The 20,396-nt window shown below is 38.7% G+C and overlaps 1 protein-coding gene across 10 annotated transcripts in view; it reads left to right on the forward strand.

Annotated features, from left to right (window-relative positions):
* SGIP1 (SH3GL interacting endocytic adaptor 1) overlaps window positions 1-20,396 on the forward strand; it is a 200,977-nt gene that overhangs the window by 85,983 nt on the left and 94,598 nt on the right. For 5 of the 10 annotated variants that reach the window (XM_055306328.1, XM_055306327.1, XM_055306330.1 and 2 more), the window contains 5 exons: window positions 3,661-3,685; window positions 6,667-6,738; window positions 10,369-10,425; window positions 14,959-15,013; window positions 15,745-15,920. In XM_055306328.1, the coding sequence (XP_055162303.1) occupies window positions 3,661-3,685; window positions 6,667-6,738; window positions 10,369-10,425; window positions 14,959-15,013; window positions 15,745-15,920 (385 nt within the window). The remainder of the gene's footprint in view (window positions 1-3,660; window positions 3,686-6,666; window positions 6,739-10,368; window positions 10,426-14,958; window positions 15,014-15,744; window positions 15,921-20,396) is intronic. The other 5 variants (XM_055306337.1, XM_055306332.1, XM_055306335.1 and 2 more) reach the window with 2 other exon arrangements.

A 20,396-nucleotide genomic window follows, 5' to 3' on the forward strand; every position in this document is an offset into this window, starting at 1 on the left:
CTAGTCTTGCAAATTTTTCAAAATGATTGAATTAAGAATGTATTTCTGAGATTTATGTAATCTCCATTAGTTCTTAAGAAATTGCCATTGTCTAAAAATGAACCAGCCAGAATAGGTGATGGTACATTCACCAGAGTCAGAAGACTGGGACTTTGTTCCAGCACGGCCAATAGCTCCTCGGCCTTCGGAATAAATTTTACTTTCCTGGGCCTCAGTTTATACTAGATGGAATCTGATTCCTGTAAAGGGCCAGACACTGTACCAGTTCATCTGTCAGTGACATCTGTTGTCACCTACAGCATGCCACGTCTTGTGTGGGACACTACTGTAGCGTCTTAACCATCTCTTCTTAACTTCTTATCATTTGAGCACCCCAGATTAAGTACATGTTAGCAAATTAGCCATTGACTAGTTCTACCAGCAATGACGGTCAAAGAACAGGCTGTTTATTGTAAACCTTGGCTTTTCATGAACCCTTGCTCTCTAATTGGGTCATACATCATTCTTGCAAAAGGCTGGGAAGATGTTCCAGCAATTTGCTGTCCCTTCAGCTTTAGGTAATGCTTCTGTTCGGCTGCAATCACTGAAAGCTTGTTGATGCAAACTGTTTTCAGGACTGTCGCAAATCTGTGAGGGTTGCCAGGCAACCTGCTACAGTTAGCCAGCCAGCTCCAACTATAACTGATTGTACCTCCTTAAATAGAGAGGGGGCTTAGGACCAGAGCTTCCTGATTTGATCATCATTCCAGTGGCCGATAGAGGAAAAGAGAGAGCTGGTGCTAAGTGGCAGGCCCTGGACAGGGTATTTTCTATGTACTGATATCCTTTTTAATCCTCATGGTGATTCAATAAGGTCAGAAGTAATATCTCAATTTTAGAGATGAGAAATCAGTGCCAAAAGGGATTAAGTAACTCTCTGAAGGCTATCTGGAAAATAAGACTTAGAGCCAAGATTCTAGTCCAGAATCAAATGCCCATTCTTTATCATCCAGAAGAAAAAGACTAGATGGGCAAAATTATAATCAAGACCACAATCAGAGGAAGGAAGGGGCAGTGGTTGCAATAGGTTACTGACACTTCTTAAAATAGAGACAAAGCTTTAAGAGAGGTCAGTAAATATGATGGTCTGCTGTTAAAAAGAAAAAAAAAGATTTATTTTTAAAAATATATAAAACTTCATAAGATGGAGTTAGGAAATGAGTTGAAAATACATTCAAGAGTCTGAGACTGTTAATATCATTCTACTCCCCGTCCTAGATCAGACTGTATAATAATTTTATTTTAGATTACATTTCATGAATATTTACCATATTCTTCTATTAATTCGTTGAATCCTTTAATAGACCTATGGGGTATATGCCAATTTCATGACTATTTAGTAAATGAGGAAACTGAGACACTAGGGGTAAAACAACTCGCCCAAGGTGATGCAGTTAGGAATCCAGGTTGATTGAATCCAGGCAGTCTGGTACTACAGCTGGTGATCTTCACTGCCATGCTTACTGCTGCCATACTAGGAAGCACCAGCCTCATTCCATCAATGGTTAAGACAAAGGCAGAATAAAACGCAATGCTGTGATGTATAATTACAGTGCTTCTGATTAAAATTTTGAAATGCCATCCCTATAGCTGAAAAATGCATAAAGTCAAGTGGCCTCTCATTTAGATCCCCTATTGATATACTCTTGTACTTGGACCAATAGTGGGCAACACCACAGCCAGGCCTTTCTCCAGAGCCTGTCTTTTCCACATCTATGACTTGCTGCCCGCAAAGACATATCCACAAGGATAAGTGCCTTTGAATATATCCTACCCCAAAGTTGATACAATGACCTCTCTCAATTTCTTTCAAACAAGTTTACTATCTTAGTAAGAAATGCTCCTTGTTTTGTGTGTGGTGTAGAGATCTGAAAAGGGCAAGTTGTTTTTGATGAGTGTGGATCAATGCCTTTTCTCTGTACTTTCTGTCCAATCTGGGCTTATTTTGGCCATAATGACCCATTGGATTTACTTGCCTGTCTCATTCTTTTTATGAGGAGCATATCTTCATTACTTCTATCCCCTGATTCTAGCCTAGTATCTGGCCCATCAGAAGCACTCAATGTTTGTTCAATGAATTCTAACTTTTATCCACTTTTATGTTCCTACCCTTCTATTTTAGGTGAAATTTCTTTGAACCAGCTCATTCCCATAGCCAGGTTCAAAGACCCTAAGATTTCTGTCAACTCCTATGGGTCTTTTAATATCTGGGTCCTATCTGCTTCTAGCCCATGTATCACTGATTCACCTCTGCATCCATCTACATGGACACAGAACTGGTTGTGAAAAATGATGTACTCCTACCAAGCATTTTGTAATCCAAATGGAATATCTTGCTAAATTTGAAAGACATGTTAGTGGGAAAGGGGAGTCACATCTTGGAGCCCAGAAGATGTGCCACCAACTCTCTGCATCTCTCTCTTCCCCTTTTCCTCCCTCTCTCTCCTCTGCCCCACTCTATGAATCAGTAAGGAATGTTGTTACATTCTTCTAAAGAATGGTCCCACCTTCTAAAGAACAGTTCCAACCACAGCAAACTCCACAAAACTTCATAGTCCACTTCAAGCACCTATTAAGTTTTTCTTCCAAACAATGCAAGTCTTCATCTAAGCATAATTCTGGTCCCCACGTTAATAGAATGACATTTTTTCTAGCTCCTTACAGAGTGAACTAAAATCGGAAGTTCTAAAGTTACAGTGACTAGCCTCTCGCTTCTCCCTTACTCTAGCTCCTTCATTTCAGTTTTCCAGAGAAACAGTGATATTACTTGCTGTGAAGTCTAAAAGGACTGCAAGTGGTCAGTTTTGTGTTCTTAGTGAGGAGACATAATGAACGAGGGGGAAAAATGATAACAAATGAACATTCTAAAATACTATGTGTCAGGAACTAATTGTAAATTCTTTATACCTTCTCTTATTTAAACAATCTCAGAGAGATTAAGTACTGTATTCAAGGTCACAGAACTAATAAGTGGTGGAGGCTGAACACCCAGATTTATCCTACACTAGAACCCTTACTTTTTGGCACTACAGCACAGTGTCACCAGGAATTAATTATCCTGGACTTCAATCAGCAGAGCGAGCCATTTAGCAAATATTGTCCTCCATTTCCTGCTCTCCTCTAATCAAAGGTACAGTAAGTATAGAAATAGGGAAGAAAATACAGATTCTCAAAGTAAATAGAAAAACACCATAGGCGCTCCTTTCTAGAGGGGAAAATTCAAGACCAGTCACAGGGGAGAAGATGAGAGAGGACAAGTCAGTTCACATTCCTTGTGGTAGTTTAATGGAGCCCACTGAGTAAGATAGACTCTTAATAAACTCCCCTCTCAAAAGTGGACCAAGGCACTGCACTAGCAACCTGTGCCTTTTGGACACCAGCTTTTAATGAGAATCTGCCTTCCCACCCACCCTCACTCCCCCAACCCTGATAGATACACATCCCACAATCAAATATCATTCAGCCAATTCATTTTGATTGAGTTTGCATTAGCCAGGTTCACTGGGGTGGGAATGCAGGAAAGGGGGAGAGAGGTGGTTTGTGAATCTTAATCGTTGTGCGTTAGTTTATGTAGCAAGAATGATTCCTTTCCTAATAGCTACCAATTTCTTTTTGTTACAGAGGTTCACCAGATAGAGATGGAATTGTAAGTATTTAAATGACCATTTTCAGTAGGTTTGCACTTCAATATACACTATGTTTAAATTTCTTAAAGCCCCATTTTTTTTTTCTTATAGGGAAAAAATAGCCTAAATGACTTTTCAGACCTCTCACTGCTATAATTTTCTGTAGTAATTGCATGGGACATACAAATGCAGTCTTGGTCAAGTTAAACTTATTTATTGCATTCACCTAAAATCCTGCCCCAGAGTAGGCAAGCAAACCTCATCAATATGGTGGGTCAAAAGCCAGACAGTTCCTGCAGGGGCTGCTACCATTAACTGTTATTTCATTTCCAACTTAATGATATAAAAGCTCATTAAGTGAGAATGTTTTTCTCCAACAGAGGCCACAAAGTCATAATGGAGCTGAGATCCAATAAAATTGAAAGAAGCTTTTCCCCTTTAGTTGAGTTGTAGATACATTTTCTATATTAAATTCCTAAGTAGGGAATGGTCTTGAAACCACTTATGCCTGAATTTAGAGCCTGAAGGAGGAAAATGTGTCCACTGGGTTTAGGCTTAACGGTGACTCTGACTCCTTGCTGGCCACCAGATTTCTTGCTTCTTTAAGAAGTCTGTGGCACATGGCCTTGGATTTATCTGAGTTGAGCTTATGGGAGTCTGTACCAACTTGTAAAATGACTTCCTCCGAATCTAAATCAGATGCCTATTCAGAAGGTTCAAAAGAACAGCTGTTACTGAATAAGAAGAGCGACTCACATTAGGCTCATTGGGCTGGAGTGGGAACTAAAATAAATCTGGTGGTTAAAAATATATATTTTTTTAAAAATCACCCTTTATAATATTATACCCAAACTGAGGTGTTAATTGCAGCCATAGCTGAAGTTTTTCTTCCACACTTGACTCAAGGTTCTTAGCTGTGGGGTCCCTTTGCATTCATGTAGTTCTCGCCATGAAATGTTAAGAAAGTAGACTGAAATTGATCAGACATTGGGTAACGCTATAATCAAGGCTCTATTCAGCAGGGGAAAAAAAAGACCCAGAAGACTCAGCTTCTCCTCACCTCTTGCTTCTGGCTCAGAGCCCTCTCGTTAACTCTGTCTCAGGTACTCTCTGCTTCTGTGTCTTCTCTCTGCTTCTGTCCTGGCCCCTCCCTGGGTTCTCTTGTCCCCCTCATTCTGACCTCGGCAAGGCTCTGTTAGCTCTTCTCTGCTTCTGTCCCTGCTGCTCCCAGGCTGGGCCGCTATCTCCTGCTTCTCTCGCTCTGCCACCCTCACCCTTGTCCTATTTTTCTCTGAACCCCTTCCCCCTCGTGCCCCCCCACACACCTCCTCATCCCCTAGCCCTCCATTGTCTCTGAGGCCCCATTGCTACCTCAGTGTTCTCTGCTCTTCTAGGGCCATCAGTTTAATTCCCTGGTGGAACACGCAGCTCTGGCATGTAGGTCCAGCCCTGGCAGGCAGCGGGCGGTTATGAGTACGCGCTGCATTAAAGAGCCCAGCCGGGATTCTGGGGACTTGTGCACCTGAAGTCAGGGCTTCCTACCCAAGTTCCCTGAGTTCTCTTTCTCTGCCACCATTCCAAGTCATATAAAGTTATCTATCAACCATTGTACCCTTCTCGTTCCCTAATTGGAAATGCCGTAAATACCACTGGTCATGATTTTAGGAAAGAGGAATCATTCAATTTTGATTTCTCAGGAAATAAAGCAGACCTGTTTGGAAAAAAAGGCTACATTCAAAATAAATGCAATGTTCTCAGAAGCAGGATGAACAGATTCTTAGGTAACTGGAAATTATTAGCCAGCTGTTAGTTTTACCATTTGGAAAAACTCCCCCAAATACTCCTAGGTCACCAAATTCTGAGAACTTCCTTATCGTATCACTGCTATGATATGATAGCGCTCCAGCCCAGGAGAGCAAGTTCCTGTTTGCATTCAGTCCTCAGAGATCTCAATCTGATTTTCTTTCAAACTCAGACTGATTTCTTTAATATCCTCTATCTGTGAATCCAGACAGACTTTCTTTTACCTCTTTTTACCTGGCTGATTTAGCTTCCAAATCATTGTCTTTTGAAAAGTATCTGAGGTTGAAATGTATGGTTTCACTAATGTGGTTTGCAAACTGCAGGTGGTGGTGCACACACTTAATGCTTATAAATGGCTGTGCAATAAGTTTGATGTCCTGATGCTTATTTAATTTGTTCCTCAAAACTTAAGGAAGCCTATCTCTGGTGACAATGCTTTTGAAGGTTAGTCTACAGAGGCTTCATGGCAGGGCTGCATGTACAAAGGTGGGCTTGTCTTGATCCCCACTGGTGAATGTTTCCCCAGCAGAGCTCTCTGTCATGACATCTGAGACTTCAGGCAGCTGCGTGTGACAATGCATTCTAACTCAGAGACAAACTCTAATTTGCGCAGGATACACTGACATGTTTTCAGATTTCCATCCACACAACCTGGGGGGCTCAGGGAGTCCCAGCCATTGCTGTGAGAGATCTCTGCTCCTCCTGAACACATGCACAGGAAAAGGGCCCAGATTTGGAGCTGTCAGCTGTTCATGCTGTATGTATTTGCCAACCCCCAGGAAGGCTTTGATAAAAGGAAAATATGGTAGAGCTAGATTTTTCAGACTTCTATTGGAAGTGTAAGCATTTTTATTTAGTCTCTTAGCTGTGTCCTGGTGTCTGTTCTCTACCTATAAATTGAGTGCTGGCTGAATAAGGACTAATTCCACATAAAATCTAGTGCCTGGGTTGCATCTTCCTTCTTCTTCCTTCTTCTCCTGGCCTAGCCAAACTGGCCTGCTGAATAGAGCCTCATTATGGGCCCCAAAGTCCATCTTTGCTTAAGGAACCCTGCCAAGATTGGTAGGCCCTCCGATTTGGTCTAGAAATTGTTTCTTCTATGGTATGTTTGCTGACTCCATGTGATTCTTTATATGTGTCTTGAAGAACAAACAGATCCTTTAACAACTTTTTTCTACATGAAAACAATCAATTCCAGCAGCCCAGCCCACATGAACCACCCTACAATAACAAAGCAGAGTGTGCTCGTGAAGGAGGAAAAAAAGTTTCGGTAAGGAAACAGATTTTAGTTTAAAATTTGCAAGGGGTGGTAGAAACAGTGAGTAAAATCCCAATTTGAAATTTGGAGAAAAAAAAAAACAATAGCATTTATTTAATCAATTTGAGAAGGTTTTCTTAGGTATTTCCAAATTTTACTCTTGAATATCCAGGACCAATTTTTAAATCAGCCATATAGACCTTACTGACATTTGAAAATACTACCAACGAGTGATCTGGTATAAAAAGATATGTGTTTCCTTTGTCTTAGACAAAGGACAGAGATCCAAATTTTTAAAATAATCTGTTATCTATAAGAAAGCTTTGGCTATAATATAAACATCACCATACAAAATGAGTAGTCATTTATGAGGATAAGCACTATCTCAGTAACATCAAGAATTTGACAGGACCTTGGCTTGTGGGAACCAATGTACTTGACCAAAGGTTGGTGAGTCAGGGATGCTGACCCAGGCCCAGATTATCAGCAACTATGGCTGTGTTTTCCAGTGTGGTAACCACATATGCCTATTCAAAATTCAGTTCCTCAGTTGTACCTGCTGCATTTCAAGTACTTCATATGAAGCTACTTGTGGCTGGTGTCTATTATATTGGAAAGCGCACATACAGAATATGTTCACATTCACAGACAGTTCTATTGAACAGTGCTGTTCCATAGGATTATTTACAAAGTGAGTCAAGTCTTGCCTCAGTGGCCAAAAGATAATATTTATGTAGTATATCATGTATCTTTAATATTTCATGTCCAAGGAACACTATGTGGCCATGAGCTGACCTTGGAAAAGAGGAGCATTCACAGTGGAAATTGAGAACTTTGATGAATGTATAATTGAACACTGTTGTTACTACATATATTGATTTAGCCCATCACATTATCTGAAAGCAGATCATAAGCCTGACCAAAGTAAAATACCTATTTTAGCATGACTAACGTTGATCGAGCCTCAATTATCTTTAAATAAGTCATATATTCAAATTAGAAAAGTTACTTATGCTAATGTAGAATTTTAGAAAATACAGAAAAAAAAGAATATGTAACTTCAACTCCAAGAGAAAAAAATCAGTGTTCATATATTAGTGAATATCCAATATTGTTTTTACAATGAAGCCTAGTCTTTAATTGATATTTTCCTATTTATATTGCTTCTTGCTTCCTCAGTGTTTCCAATTGAAAATTGAAAGAGCCATCACCTTGCCTATTATTGCTATGAGCTGTACCTTGCATCAGTGGTTTAACCAGAAGAATTGCTTTTTTTCTTGGGGTTTGACCAGAAGAATTTCAGCCAGGCTCTAGCCAAGCTTTAACTTGACAATTTCCACTTGTGAAACGAAATATATCTATATTATCTGCTAGCACAAATGAGGCCAAATTGTCAGTTCCTCTGGTAAAGCCGTATATGTGTGTGTGTATTTGTGTGGTGTGCTTGTATGCTGACTATCTGCCCAAAAATGTATTGTTTATGATTTGTTGTTTGTGTCTGGTATTTGTGTTAAAAATGTTTCTAGTTTAAAAGGAAATTTCTTTTTTTAGATTTTGCTTTATCTTCATCTCAATCTTCTATATTAGTTTCCATGGAAACTGGGAAATTTTCAACTCAGCCCAGATCTAGAAAATTCAGTAACTTTTATTCATAATGTTGAATATGTATTCTCAGGAATGATACACACACCCACACACACACACGTTTATTTATTTATTTAGCTGAACATATAAACTATCTTGGTTGTAAAGGGCTTTGGTTATGGAGATGAGACTATTAATAGAAGCAAACTAGAATTTTGATCTCAGTAATTTACCTAATCTGTTTGGTTTTTAGATAACTATCCTTTGTATTGAAAAAATGTTTAGTATATTATATATACTATATATATTATATATATTATATATATATTATATCACTATAGTGATCACAAAATTTGTGAGTTCTTTGGAATCAACTTTGTTCGTTTGATTTCCCATTATCATAAATTAAATTTGTATATTGAATTTATAAATATACTTGTTAAGAAAGCTTTGAAGAACTTTGCAAAGAAGTCATATGGTAACCAATTGGTAAAGTAGGAATTAAAAAAGAAAGCAAGAGAGCAAATATAACAAAAAGAAGATAGGAACCATGCCCTTTCTCCCTGGGAGAGATTTTTTATTATTGGATAGCCCATTATGTAATGGACCATGTCCTTAACTCTGTAGCTTTTAGAGGTACAAGGTTGACTTGGCAGGTTTTAAAAATGCCCTTTGTTCAAATTAGGGAGAATATCATCAAAACACTAATTCAATAAAGGCAATTCTGTGAGAAGGTTAAAATGTTGTAGTCTGACAAAGAATATGATCTTTGTCAGGAGCAAAACAAAATAAAAGAGGGTTACAGAACCTATGTTGCTGGATGCTGGAGGCATGTCTGAGTTCTTGTATTTGTACACTAGCGCAGTGCTGGTGGATAAGGAAAGAGAGGACGTGGACGCAATATCCATGCCTCCCCCACTCTTCACCCTAACTGAACTGCTAGTTCTTAGAATGCCTAGGCCAACATCCAATAAGTCCTAGCCAATGACCATGGTTACTAGGTTGCCTCTAATTTGCTTTTCTAGTGCTACACATACATGAAAAGCTTACTTCTCCTACCTATTTGTCAAATTAGGTGTTGGCTGTTCACATTGTAGTTCCAGTGGACTTTACCTGTGATTGTAAAATTTGAAGTCCTGTCCTCACCCTTCATGCTTCACCATTTTTGATATGTGCTGTTCTGAGATCTGCTAGTGCTTGGTGACATAACATTGCTGTATGTGCTAAATATAGGAATGTTGTTAAATGGACTCTCCATTACCAACCTGATTTGTGTTTTTGTCCTTTGCTCACAAAAAAGTAGGAAATCCTAGAAATCTCTATTTGTGTGTTGCCACATCCTTGCTCAAGTGCTTGTGGCCATTATCGTGATTGTTCTAGTTGCTAAAATAGAACTTGAATAGAATCCAGAGAGAGTAACGCTGATATCTAGTCATCTTTCAATGATGTATGCTCATGGAGGCATAGAACACACAGATGACAGAAATCCACAGTCAATCCTTGAATCCTATACTTGAAAAGAATACCAACACTATTTTTAATACCTAGGAGCTGAATTAATTCAGAGTTGATTTCCTTTACATTCTATCAAGGAGGTGGTTAGGGAAAAGTTGAGTCAGTGTTAGAAAAGCTAAAGGAAGGTTAGTTAATGACTTGAATACTCTTTAGACATGTTGGAACTAATTGTATATAAAAGCAACATGAAAGTCAATCCTCCATACCTCCCCTTAAGGTATGGAGGATTAAATTATAATGTAGATACTTCTAATTTTTCAGTAACTGAATAAAATTTGAACAGCTAGCTGTTACCATCCCTATGCTTAGGTATCCTACAGTCTTTTGTGAAATAAGTATGTAAGCTCTTTTATGCAGTGTCACAGCAGCTCAATTTACCATTCAGTTACACCATTGTGGTTGCTTAATAGGCTGCTCTAATTTGTCTTTCCAGTGCTGGATTTTGATAGCTCTTGCTAAATAGAGATAAGAGTTAAGTGTTCTTTGTTCCTTTTTTTTAATTCAAAAGTTTCTATTCTAAATTTATTTTCAAATTTATTGCAGAAGAAAAGCAATGGGGCACCAAATGGATTTTATGCGGAAATTGATTGGGAAAGATACGTGAGTATCAGAAGATTATTTTTCTTTATTAAGTGTTTCACGATTTGAAAATGAGTCGAGGCATCCTTATGTTTATAAAAGGCAAAGAAATAAGTGAACATTCTCCATTTCATTAGGCAGTGCCTGGCATGCTTAGGGTGATAGAGAGGTTAAGGACACTAGAGTCTCTAACACTGGATTCAAGACCCAGCCCTTCCATATATCAGCTGTGTCTGGCTTTGGGATAGTTGTTTGCTAACCAGCAGAAATGAAGTCAGTAGTTACTTTATAACATTGAGAGGGTTCAATGAGCTAATGATTTGCAGATTATATCAGTACCTGCCTAGCCTGTGATATGTGTTCCAAAAATAGGCTTTTTAAAATATTAACTCCAGATTTTACAGTCCTGGTTTTTTTTCTAAGCATCTTTGAGAATCAAGTCAAGTCAGTTAACCTTTGGGGCTTGGTTTCATAGTGTCTTAGTCCATTCAGTCTGCTATAACAAAAATACCATAACTTAGTGGCTTATAAATAACAAAAATTTATTTCTAACAGTTGTGTAGGCTGAGAAGTCTGTTGTTATGGTGCCAGCAGATTTGGTGTTTGGTGTGACTGGTTGTGCGCCCACTTTCTGGTTTGTGGATGCACCTTCTAGCTGCAACCTCACTGGGAAGTTTTTGTAAGGGCACTCAGCCCAACTATGATGGCTCCTCTCTTATGCCCTACCTCCCAAAGGCCCTACTTCCTAACACCATCACTTTGGGGTTAAGGTTTCAACATATGAATTTGGCAGGAACACAAACATCCAAACCATAGCACAAAACAATTATTAGAACTTCATGGTACAGACTATTCCCAGGTCAAGTGACAATCATTCGTTGTTTTCAAGGAGTGAGCATACTCTCAGCTAAGACCTAAACTCTCCACCGGATTCCCCTGGAAATGGATTCACATCATCAACACCTACTTTGCCAATCACAATAGGATAGCCACAATCATTCTTGGATTTCCAATCATGTAAAACATGTAGATCATATTCATATCAAAGATCATTTCTATTGTAGAGTAGGTGCCCAATTCACAATCCCTATAAAAAGCTTTTGCATGTATATCCATTAGATGAATATCTTGACCCAGCCTCCCCTATTATAAAAGTTAATATTGATATTAAAGCTTTTCCATATTTCTTAACAATAATTTTATTTTTACTTTATTTTATTTACTTATTTGACAGAAGAGAGAGTGCACAAGCAGGAAGAGTAGAGGGAGAAGCAGACTCTCTGCTGAGCAGGGAGCCTGAGGAAGGGCTTGATCCCAAAACCTTGGAATCATGACCCGAGGCAAAGGCAGCCACTAAACCAACTGAGCCACTCCGGAGCCCCAATATTTTATTTTTACAATAAATAATACCACCATTTATTGACTCTGTCAGTCATAATACCAAATGCTATGGATCCTTACCACCCTAAAAAGCAAACACATTTTTGCATTTCACATAAAAGAAAGTTGAACCTCAGAGAGGTTAAATTCTTGATGCTTCCCATTCCTGCAGTCTAAAACGGGTCAGTCTGCCAACCTCATCACCTGGTCCTCTCTATCTGTTTCCCAGGATCGGGATCTTTTAGGTATTTTTAGCAGTTCAGCTCCCTAAAATCTATCCCAACACCCATGTTACACTAAATCCAAATTTTTCACAAATATGTTACCCTAAATCTAAATTGTTCACAAATAAGGGGAACTACTAAATATTAAGAAAGTGTGATTTGTTTTTCCAGAGTTAGTCCTTCATTACCTAGAAGGACTTTGTAAGGACTTTTGTATTTTGTAAGATTCTTTAATACACGCAAAAAAAAATGGCATACTCTAAGCAAACAAGAAGTATGACAATAAAAATACCAAATCACTTATCAAATCACATACTACTCCATCTAAACCCTACACTCTAGTGCTATCCTTGGTCAACATGTGAATGCTTAAATGAAGTATAATTTTCCTCATATTTATTTAGTCTTGAAAACTAATTAGGTCATGTAGGAATTGCTGTTGCAATTCTACACTAGACACTACCTTCTTTAAGTCATAAGAAAGGTTTTATTCTTAAAAGATTATGTCATCTTGCTTTTGGCAGGGAGAGGTGAGAGTATAGGAGACCCCAGAGAAGATGTGACCTTAAGCAGAGCCCTTAAGTATAGTAGGGATTAACTGGCTGAACGTTTGAGGGGAGACAATTCCAGGCAGAGAGAATGGCATTTATAAGGACCCTGAAGTGGGAAAGAGCTTGTGTATTCAGACAATATAAGTCAACAATGGAAAGAAGGCCCTGTAGCTGAGGGGCTTCAAGGAAGGGAAGCTCAGACCTAAGCCAGGTCACGAGGGCCCTGGGCTGCACAGAAGCATTGGACTTCCTTTCTTTTTCCTTTTTTTTTTTGAGATTTTAATTATTTATTCATGAGAGACGCAGAGAGAGAGGCAGAGACAGAGGCAGAGGGAGCCGCAGGTTCCCAGCAGGGAGCCTGATATGAGACTCAATCCCAGGACCCCAGGATCACGACCTGAGCCAAAGGCAGACACTCAACCAGTGAGCTACCCAGGCATTCCTGGGCTTTCATTATAAGTGCAGTAAGAGGCCAGGGACAAGTTTTTAGCACAGAAGTGACCTCAATACACTTGCATTTTTAAAAAAGTAAACTTGAATACTAAAGAACAAGAGGTAGACAATAAATGCTTAGGAAATGATGGCTTTTCCATAGCATTCAGGCCTTCCTTCTCTCCATGGTCATAGCACTTTTATCACTTTGGGGACTCCAAAATCTCTCTCTCCGGTTCTGTCCTTTCTCACTTCCAAGGCCTATAATCTCCCCTTTAAAAAGGCCACCTTTGAATGGATTCACCTGCATCCCTTCTAGGGCACAGGGTGTAGTCTCAAATGTCTGGAGTCACAGCACACAGGTCTACCATTTGCTGTGTGTGTGTCCTTGGGAAATGGCATCTCATTTTTCTTACTTTCCTCCTTAGCAAATAGTTCTTTCCACGTGGGATTGTCATGAAGGTTCGATGCAATAAAGTGTAGGTTATAGTACTTACCATATAATAGGAACTTAAAGATGATAATACTAATCCCAATTATGCAAACTCTCCTGTATCTTTCCTCCTTTTAAAAATGTTAGTTATGGGATCCCTGGGTGGCGCAGCGGTTTAGCGCCTGCCTTTGGCCCAGGGCGCGATCCTGGAGACCCGGGATCGAATCCCACGTCGGGCTCCTGGTGCATGGAGCCTGCTTCTCCCTCTGCCTGTGTCTCTGCCTCTCTCTCTCTCGCTGTGTGCCTATCATAAATAAATAAAAATTTAAAAAAAAATGTTAGTTGTGTGCTGTTATAATTAGCTCATTAGGGAATACCAGCAGTGTCCCACAAACTGAGAGTAGAAATCTTGGAGTCTTTTTTGACCCTTCCCTCTCCTTTTTTTCCTATGACAGATGTTACAAAGAACTAAGCACTTATCCTTATGAAATTCTTTGATTTTCATCACTTCCCACCACCACCAACATGGTTCATATTCTTAGCACATCTTCTTTGAATTGATACCAGTATTTTGAATGAGATTTCCTTTCTCCAGTTTCTTCTGCCCACAGTCTGTCCTGAAGCATACTTCCAAAACACCTTTGGAAGCTGCTTTCTACCCTGAGAAGCAGCAGTAGCTACATTAGGTTTGAATTCTTCCTCCAGCATGTTGGCCATCTGTGGTCTCAATTCCAATGTTCTCCCCCTTTGCGGCTTCCTTTCTAGCCAGTTGTCTTCTTTGTTGCCTCTCCCTTCCCCATCTGAACCATGCTGTCCATTCTTACAGTCTCTTCCTTACTACCAACTCCCCTCTGCCCTCTCCATCTGTCCTGAAAGGCACATGCAGACCCCTTGGATTCTTTCAAGTTTCACTAATTTCCTCTTTCTTCAAACTCCTATCACTGATGATTGGTGTTTTATATTTCACTTCTTTTTTTAAAAAAAATATTTTATTTATCTAATCATGAGGGACACAGAAAGAGAAGCAGAGACATATGCAGAAATAGAAGCAGGCTTCCCGTGGGGAACCTGATGCAGGACTCGATCCCAGGACCCCGGGATCATGACTTGAGCCAAAGGCAGATGCTCAATCACTGAGCCACCCAAGTACCCCTCTATTTTACTTCTTAACCCGTTTTGCCTATCAAAATACTTTGCCATTTTCCAGAGGAAAAATAATTTGCCTTTTGTCTTCCTCTATGTTGCTTAGTATAGTCCTTGGCTTACAATAAAACCTTTATAAATGCTCTTTGAATGTTTTCTTTCATTGACAGTGGATTCCTAGATTATTTTTCTGATAGGAAGACTCTCCAAGTATCCTTCAGTAAATATCTACACATATACTGCTCAGCATTCACTTCCAAAGGTTAAAATCCTCACCTTCTAAAATAAGAGTCATATCTGTATCTTTAAATAGAAGTCTCTAGGAAAAAACGAACAATTCCTTGATTATTGTCAGAATAATAAATGCTTAATCTACTCTTATATTTTGTAGAACTCCCCTGAGCTGGATGAAGAAGGCTACAGCATCAGACCTGAGGAACCCGGCTATATCCTTTCTTTGTTTTTTAATTTTAATCTTTATTTTCTCTAAGAAACTGTATGATAAACTCAGATTTTGAAAAGGTGTTGAAATAACCCAAGCTTCCCAAGTCCCATTGTTCCTAATACTAGAAATGAATGAACAGCAGAGAACAGCCTGATCTCTAACAAGCAGGCATTTTGCCTTAATCTATTCATTAAAAAAGAGAGAGAGAGAGGAGAAAGAGAAAAATGTACTGAGAAACAATTGTGTAAATTGCGGGTACTGGGGTTGTCTGTTAAAACCTGACATGACCATGTCACTTTTCGTGACTGGAAAAGAGCTCTCACCTGTGCCCTCTCCACAAACCATCCTTGGGCAAGCACCTCTGAAGGACGGAAAACTCCTCACGAATCATCCAGAGAGTGGTTTTCCTCTTTTGGTACACAGGGAAGCTCATGTGGGCCTATCAGTGTTTGTGCTACTGGGACATCACAAATGGTCACTCGAAGCAAAAATGTAGGACATTGAACTATTGCTCCTGGAAATTCACTATCCTTAATCGTGTTCGAAGAAAAGGTGAATAAATTCAAACCCTTTCCTGATTTGCTCTTTAGTCATCTGTGTATTTTGCTTTGATTTTCTGCCATCTAAGGGTACTTTTGCTGCCTCTATTTGCAATCACTCTTGTCTTTTACTCATTGCTTCCCATTAAGGAAAAGAGTATCTTTAAGTTATGTATCTTTAACTGTGTTCTACCTACCAAAGGAAAGCACTTTTATTCTTCAAGCGAATCGGAAGAGGAAGAAGAATCACACAAGAAATTTAACATCAAGATTAAGCCATTGCAATCTAAAGACATTCTTAAGAATGCTGCAACCGTAGACGAGCTGAAGGCATCCATAGGCAACATTGCACTTTCCCCATCACCGGTGGTGAGTGGTTTTATGTAGATCTTTGATGAGTCTGGACAGAGAGCTGTGTTTTGCCCATACATGTTAAATAGATCAGAAACTCCTTAAGCTGGAGGCTGCATATGGTCACCGTTTTGTGAACTTTGTCAACCTTAAACAGCTCGATCTATTTTAGAAAGCTATCCTCATTTTATACTGTAATATTTGTACTTTTCAAAATGGTAAAAATGTATGGGACCACATTTCTTTTTGACTTACTCTCCTGCAAGCATTTGAAAAAGAAGGAAAAAATAACAAAAAGATTATCCAGAGTTACTTCTGGGACAATTAAAACCAATATGAAGTTTACGTGTTTCCTAAAGATGATAATTTAAAAACATAGTGTCCTTTTTTTATGACGTAACACCTAGAAACAAGGAAATTATTTTCTTAAAAACAAACAAGAAACCAACCTTTTCATTGCTATGCTCCCAAAAGAAATATTAACCTAATATAGATCATAGTCTAAAAAGATATTAAGACATAATCCTCATATTTTATTAGCAAATTGTTTTAAGTGCTCTCATTTTTTAGGCACCTAAGATTTAGGTAGCCTTGTTTATATTATTCAAATTGGTATTTCTCTACAATTTGCTCTTCATCCCCACCCCATTCCCATCTGCCAGATTTCTGTAGTTGCTGAATTCTAAGTTCCAACACATACGCTATTTTCTTGGTGGTGGTTGATAAATGCTACAACTGTCTTCTAAAGATAGCTGTAAAGAGTAGATGAAGGTTCTCAAACTAGCAGCTAATATGTTCTTGGCATATTCTTCAGAAAGATGTGATCTTCCTACAGCAGCCCCCTGAAAGAGGTGGTTAATAAATGCTGAACCATTTTTGAGATGCTTTTTAAAAATATCTCAACTAAACTTTCTAAAGAAGTTACAATCATCTATCCTTTGAGAATAAATATTTACCTACCTGGGATGAATAAAATCTATAATGATGCCTTCTTTGGAACTTAGTGCTTATAATGGCCTTTATCACTACTGTGAGTGATGAATAAAATGACTGTTAATAGTAATCAACCACCAGAAATGATATTTCAGGTGATTTTTAACTCACTTGGTATTTCAAGATGTCTCCTTGAGAAAAGAGACATGAAATCTATTCATTTTCTGTCCATTCTGCAATAGAAGTACAAATTTTATTTTATTTATTTTTTTTTGGAAGTACAAATTTTAAACTCATACGTTGGTCTGTAATACTAGTTATTTCTAGTAAGAGGGGCATTTTCAATGCATACATTTTCACTTTTCAAGTTGACATCTTTCAAATCATTTTTCACTCACTGATTTTTTTTTAAAATTGATTATAAAATTTTATCTAAATGCCTGAAATCCATTTATATTCACTTTTCTGTAGGGTCTAATACACTTAGTGGGCATTTGGAAGCTACCTGGGAGTATGTGTCAGAAGATAAGATCATGGGATTAAATGAACAAATTTACGTGAAAGAAAATTTACTGGAACAGTTTCAGATACACAGTATATATTTACTGAGAGCTAGTTGCATCTAGGAAGGAAGAAATCCCCTGTATCACAAACAATATGTATGCCCAAGTCACCTGGCAGATATTCCTCCAACCAGATATGTTGCTGAAGGTGCAGCAAGAAGAGTGGTGGTTTACTCTGAACTCTTCTCAACGCCTATTTTCAAGGTAATATCTTGATATGATGTGGTTAAGACTGATGAAAAGATTTAGGGAAAGCAATGTGAAGAGTAGTGGGGACACCCAGGGAAATCAACTACGGAGTTAGGCCATTTCTTCACACCAACAACACCACAAACCAAGGGACCCTCGGATCCACTTACCGCCACCACCCCTGCATCCCCAGCTTGCTCCCTCTAATGTGAGAACCTGGCTCTGCCATTAGTATGATTCCCAAACATTTATGATGTTTGATATTTAGTATAGGGGAGTGGGCTGTTATTGCTACTTTAGGGAAAGGTAGTGTTTCTGGATATACATAAGTAAAAAGAGAGATTGTAACGGAGAACATATTCTTGGTTTTAGGATCCTTACTCTCTTCTAGATAACCCATGTGTACCTACATTTCACAAATGACATGAATAGTATGTTATCTCCAGAACCAGAAAGTAGAAAAAAACCATCTGAAATCCAGTTAGTGTCATGATAAAAATGGCAAATCCTTTGTGCAACTTTAGATGTTTCCAGTCAGACAATCAGACATGTATATGTCTACACTGAGTTCCGGTACAAAAAAGAGAAATAGAGTCTATGCTAGCTAATAATATATCAGTATATTTCATGTAGGCTATGATTCTTATGCTACAAAAGCGTCAATCATCATACTAATAGAAATAGAGGAAATTTCAAATGGTAAACTATTCATAACAATGGCTTATGCTGGATTTCTAATCTCTATTTCTTTTAAGGAATTTAAAGATTAGGTTGTGTTTCACTTGTTCTGTTCATCCATCTGTGAATATGTATCAATGAATTATAACTCATTTTATATCTCTTATAATAAACAGGTCTTATTTTATTTGAATGTTTCCCTATACACACTACATGGCCAAATTACCCAATAATGAATGAAATGAGTGAATGGATGGATGGATGCATGCTGTATCATATAGAGATAGCTATGTGTATATATAATATAAACCTACCTGAAAATTACTCCTCCCCAAAACAAAACATAAGCAGCAAAGAAAATCAGGGTTTTGATTGTTGGCAAAAGTCCTACTATATAGACAAATGAATGTAATTTCAGTCCAGAACTTGCCTTGGCCCTTGATTTTTTACAGAAGTATAATGTGGGCTGGAACAAGATAGAGGACCACAAAAGAAGAGGGGATAATGCAAGGGTTAACTCACAGGAAAGGATGTTAATTTCTATTCTTTTCATGTTGTAGTCTCCTGAAAAGATACTGTGCTGATTGGGCAAGAAATGAATAGCACTCAGGTTTGAGTTGTTGATTTGGTATCTGTACAAATTAGAACATTGGAAGAGCTGCTTTAACAGAGACCAAAATAGTAATGACTTTAACAAAACAAGTGGGGTTTACTTTTCTCCCATGTAAAAGTCAAGACTGGCAAGCACTCCAGATGGGTAATAGAGCCTTACTCTAGGCTTTATTCAAGAACCCAGAAACTTTCTCTATTATTGCTCTACCTTTCTGAGACTGTGCCTCTCTTACCACCATCAATAACCTCCATGTTCCAGCCTTGGGATGGAGGAAAGAGAAAATAAAAGGCAAGTGGTTTTCTTTAAAAATTTCACTAGGAGTTTGCAAACATCACTACCATGAGCCATAATTGAGTCACAGCCACATTAGCTAAAAGGGAGTCTGGGAAAATGTAAATAGGCATTGGCTGTTTACATTTGGCTGGATTGACATGTAACCAGCTAAAATTCAGGGTTCTGTTATAAAAAGACAAAGGAGTGAATGAATAGTGGTGGGCATTGACAGTTTCTGCCACTGGGTCTTAGCTAATCTCAGATTCCTTCTGGAAGTTCCTTAGGAAATGGATTTTTTCCCCTATTTACCTGCAAACTATTTGCAGAACCTATTGAACCCAGGAGGTTTCCTTTTAAAAATTTCTAATCACTAAATTCTAAATATACTAGCCAGCAGCAGATGAACAGTAACAAATTTCATTAAAATACAACCTGTTTGGATGATACTGACCCTTCCAATAGTAACAGTGCTTCCTCTGTCTTGCAAAGTGCACTGCTTTTTGAGGCAGGCTGTTTCATTGTTGAAAGAAATTATTAAAACCAAATGCTATCTCTGTGCAACTTTTGTCCTTGATTGTAGCTGTGCTGTTTAGAAGATTAACAAAGAATAAAACGCCTCCTTTTCTACCTCCAGGTTTATAGTACAGGATATTTATTAAGGAGTGACCTTGGGCTTACCTCGTGTGGGGTAGGGTGGGCAGAAGGAGAAGTTAAGCAGTTCTCATGCTCAACAACAGCCTGAGCTGACCATACAGGGAACTCTAGAGCTAGCATGCCCCTTCAGAATTGTCCTGAGTTTGACTGAGATGAATAACCTTTTTCCTGCCACATCAGTCACTGCTCTGATATAGGCAAGCTAAGAAGAGGATTGGCCTTAGAGCAAGTGGCTCTGGGCAGCGGAGGCAGATCCTGAGGTGCTGTGTGAATAGCACACCTCGCAGCTGGTACAAGAAATCTTTGGAAGAGAAATCTGCATGGTACCTTTGGGGTCTACCCCAAAGTTTACCTAACTGTGCTCTCATCTTGGTCACGTATTTCCATTTCATTCAAACCGGTGATAGAAGCTCATTGAACACAATGAATTTGAGAAACCCAGGATGTCTGCAGCTTTGCCTAAATCTGTCAGAGCAAAAAACCTATTGGAGATAATGGTGGGTTTAATTTGCCATAAGTATTTCTTCGTGCTGGCACCTAGGGTTATCACCTTCTTTTCCAAGTGCTTTGTGTCTGCCCGTTTACATAATT

This window comes from Nyctereutes procyonoides, unplaced genomic scaffold (genome assembly GCF_905146905.1).
Source record: "Nyctereutes procyonoides isolate TBG_1078 unplaced genomic scaffold, NYPRO_anot_genome, whole genome shotgun sequence".
NCBI classification, from domain to species: domain Eukaryota; kingdom Metazoa; phylum Chordata; class Mammalia; order Carnivora; family Canidae; genus Nyctereutes; species Nyctereutes procyonoides.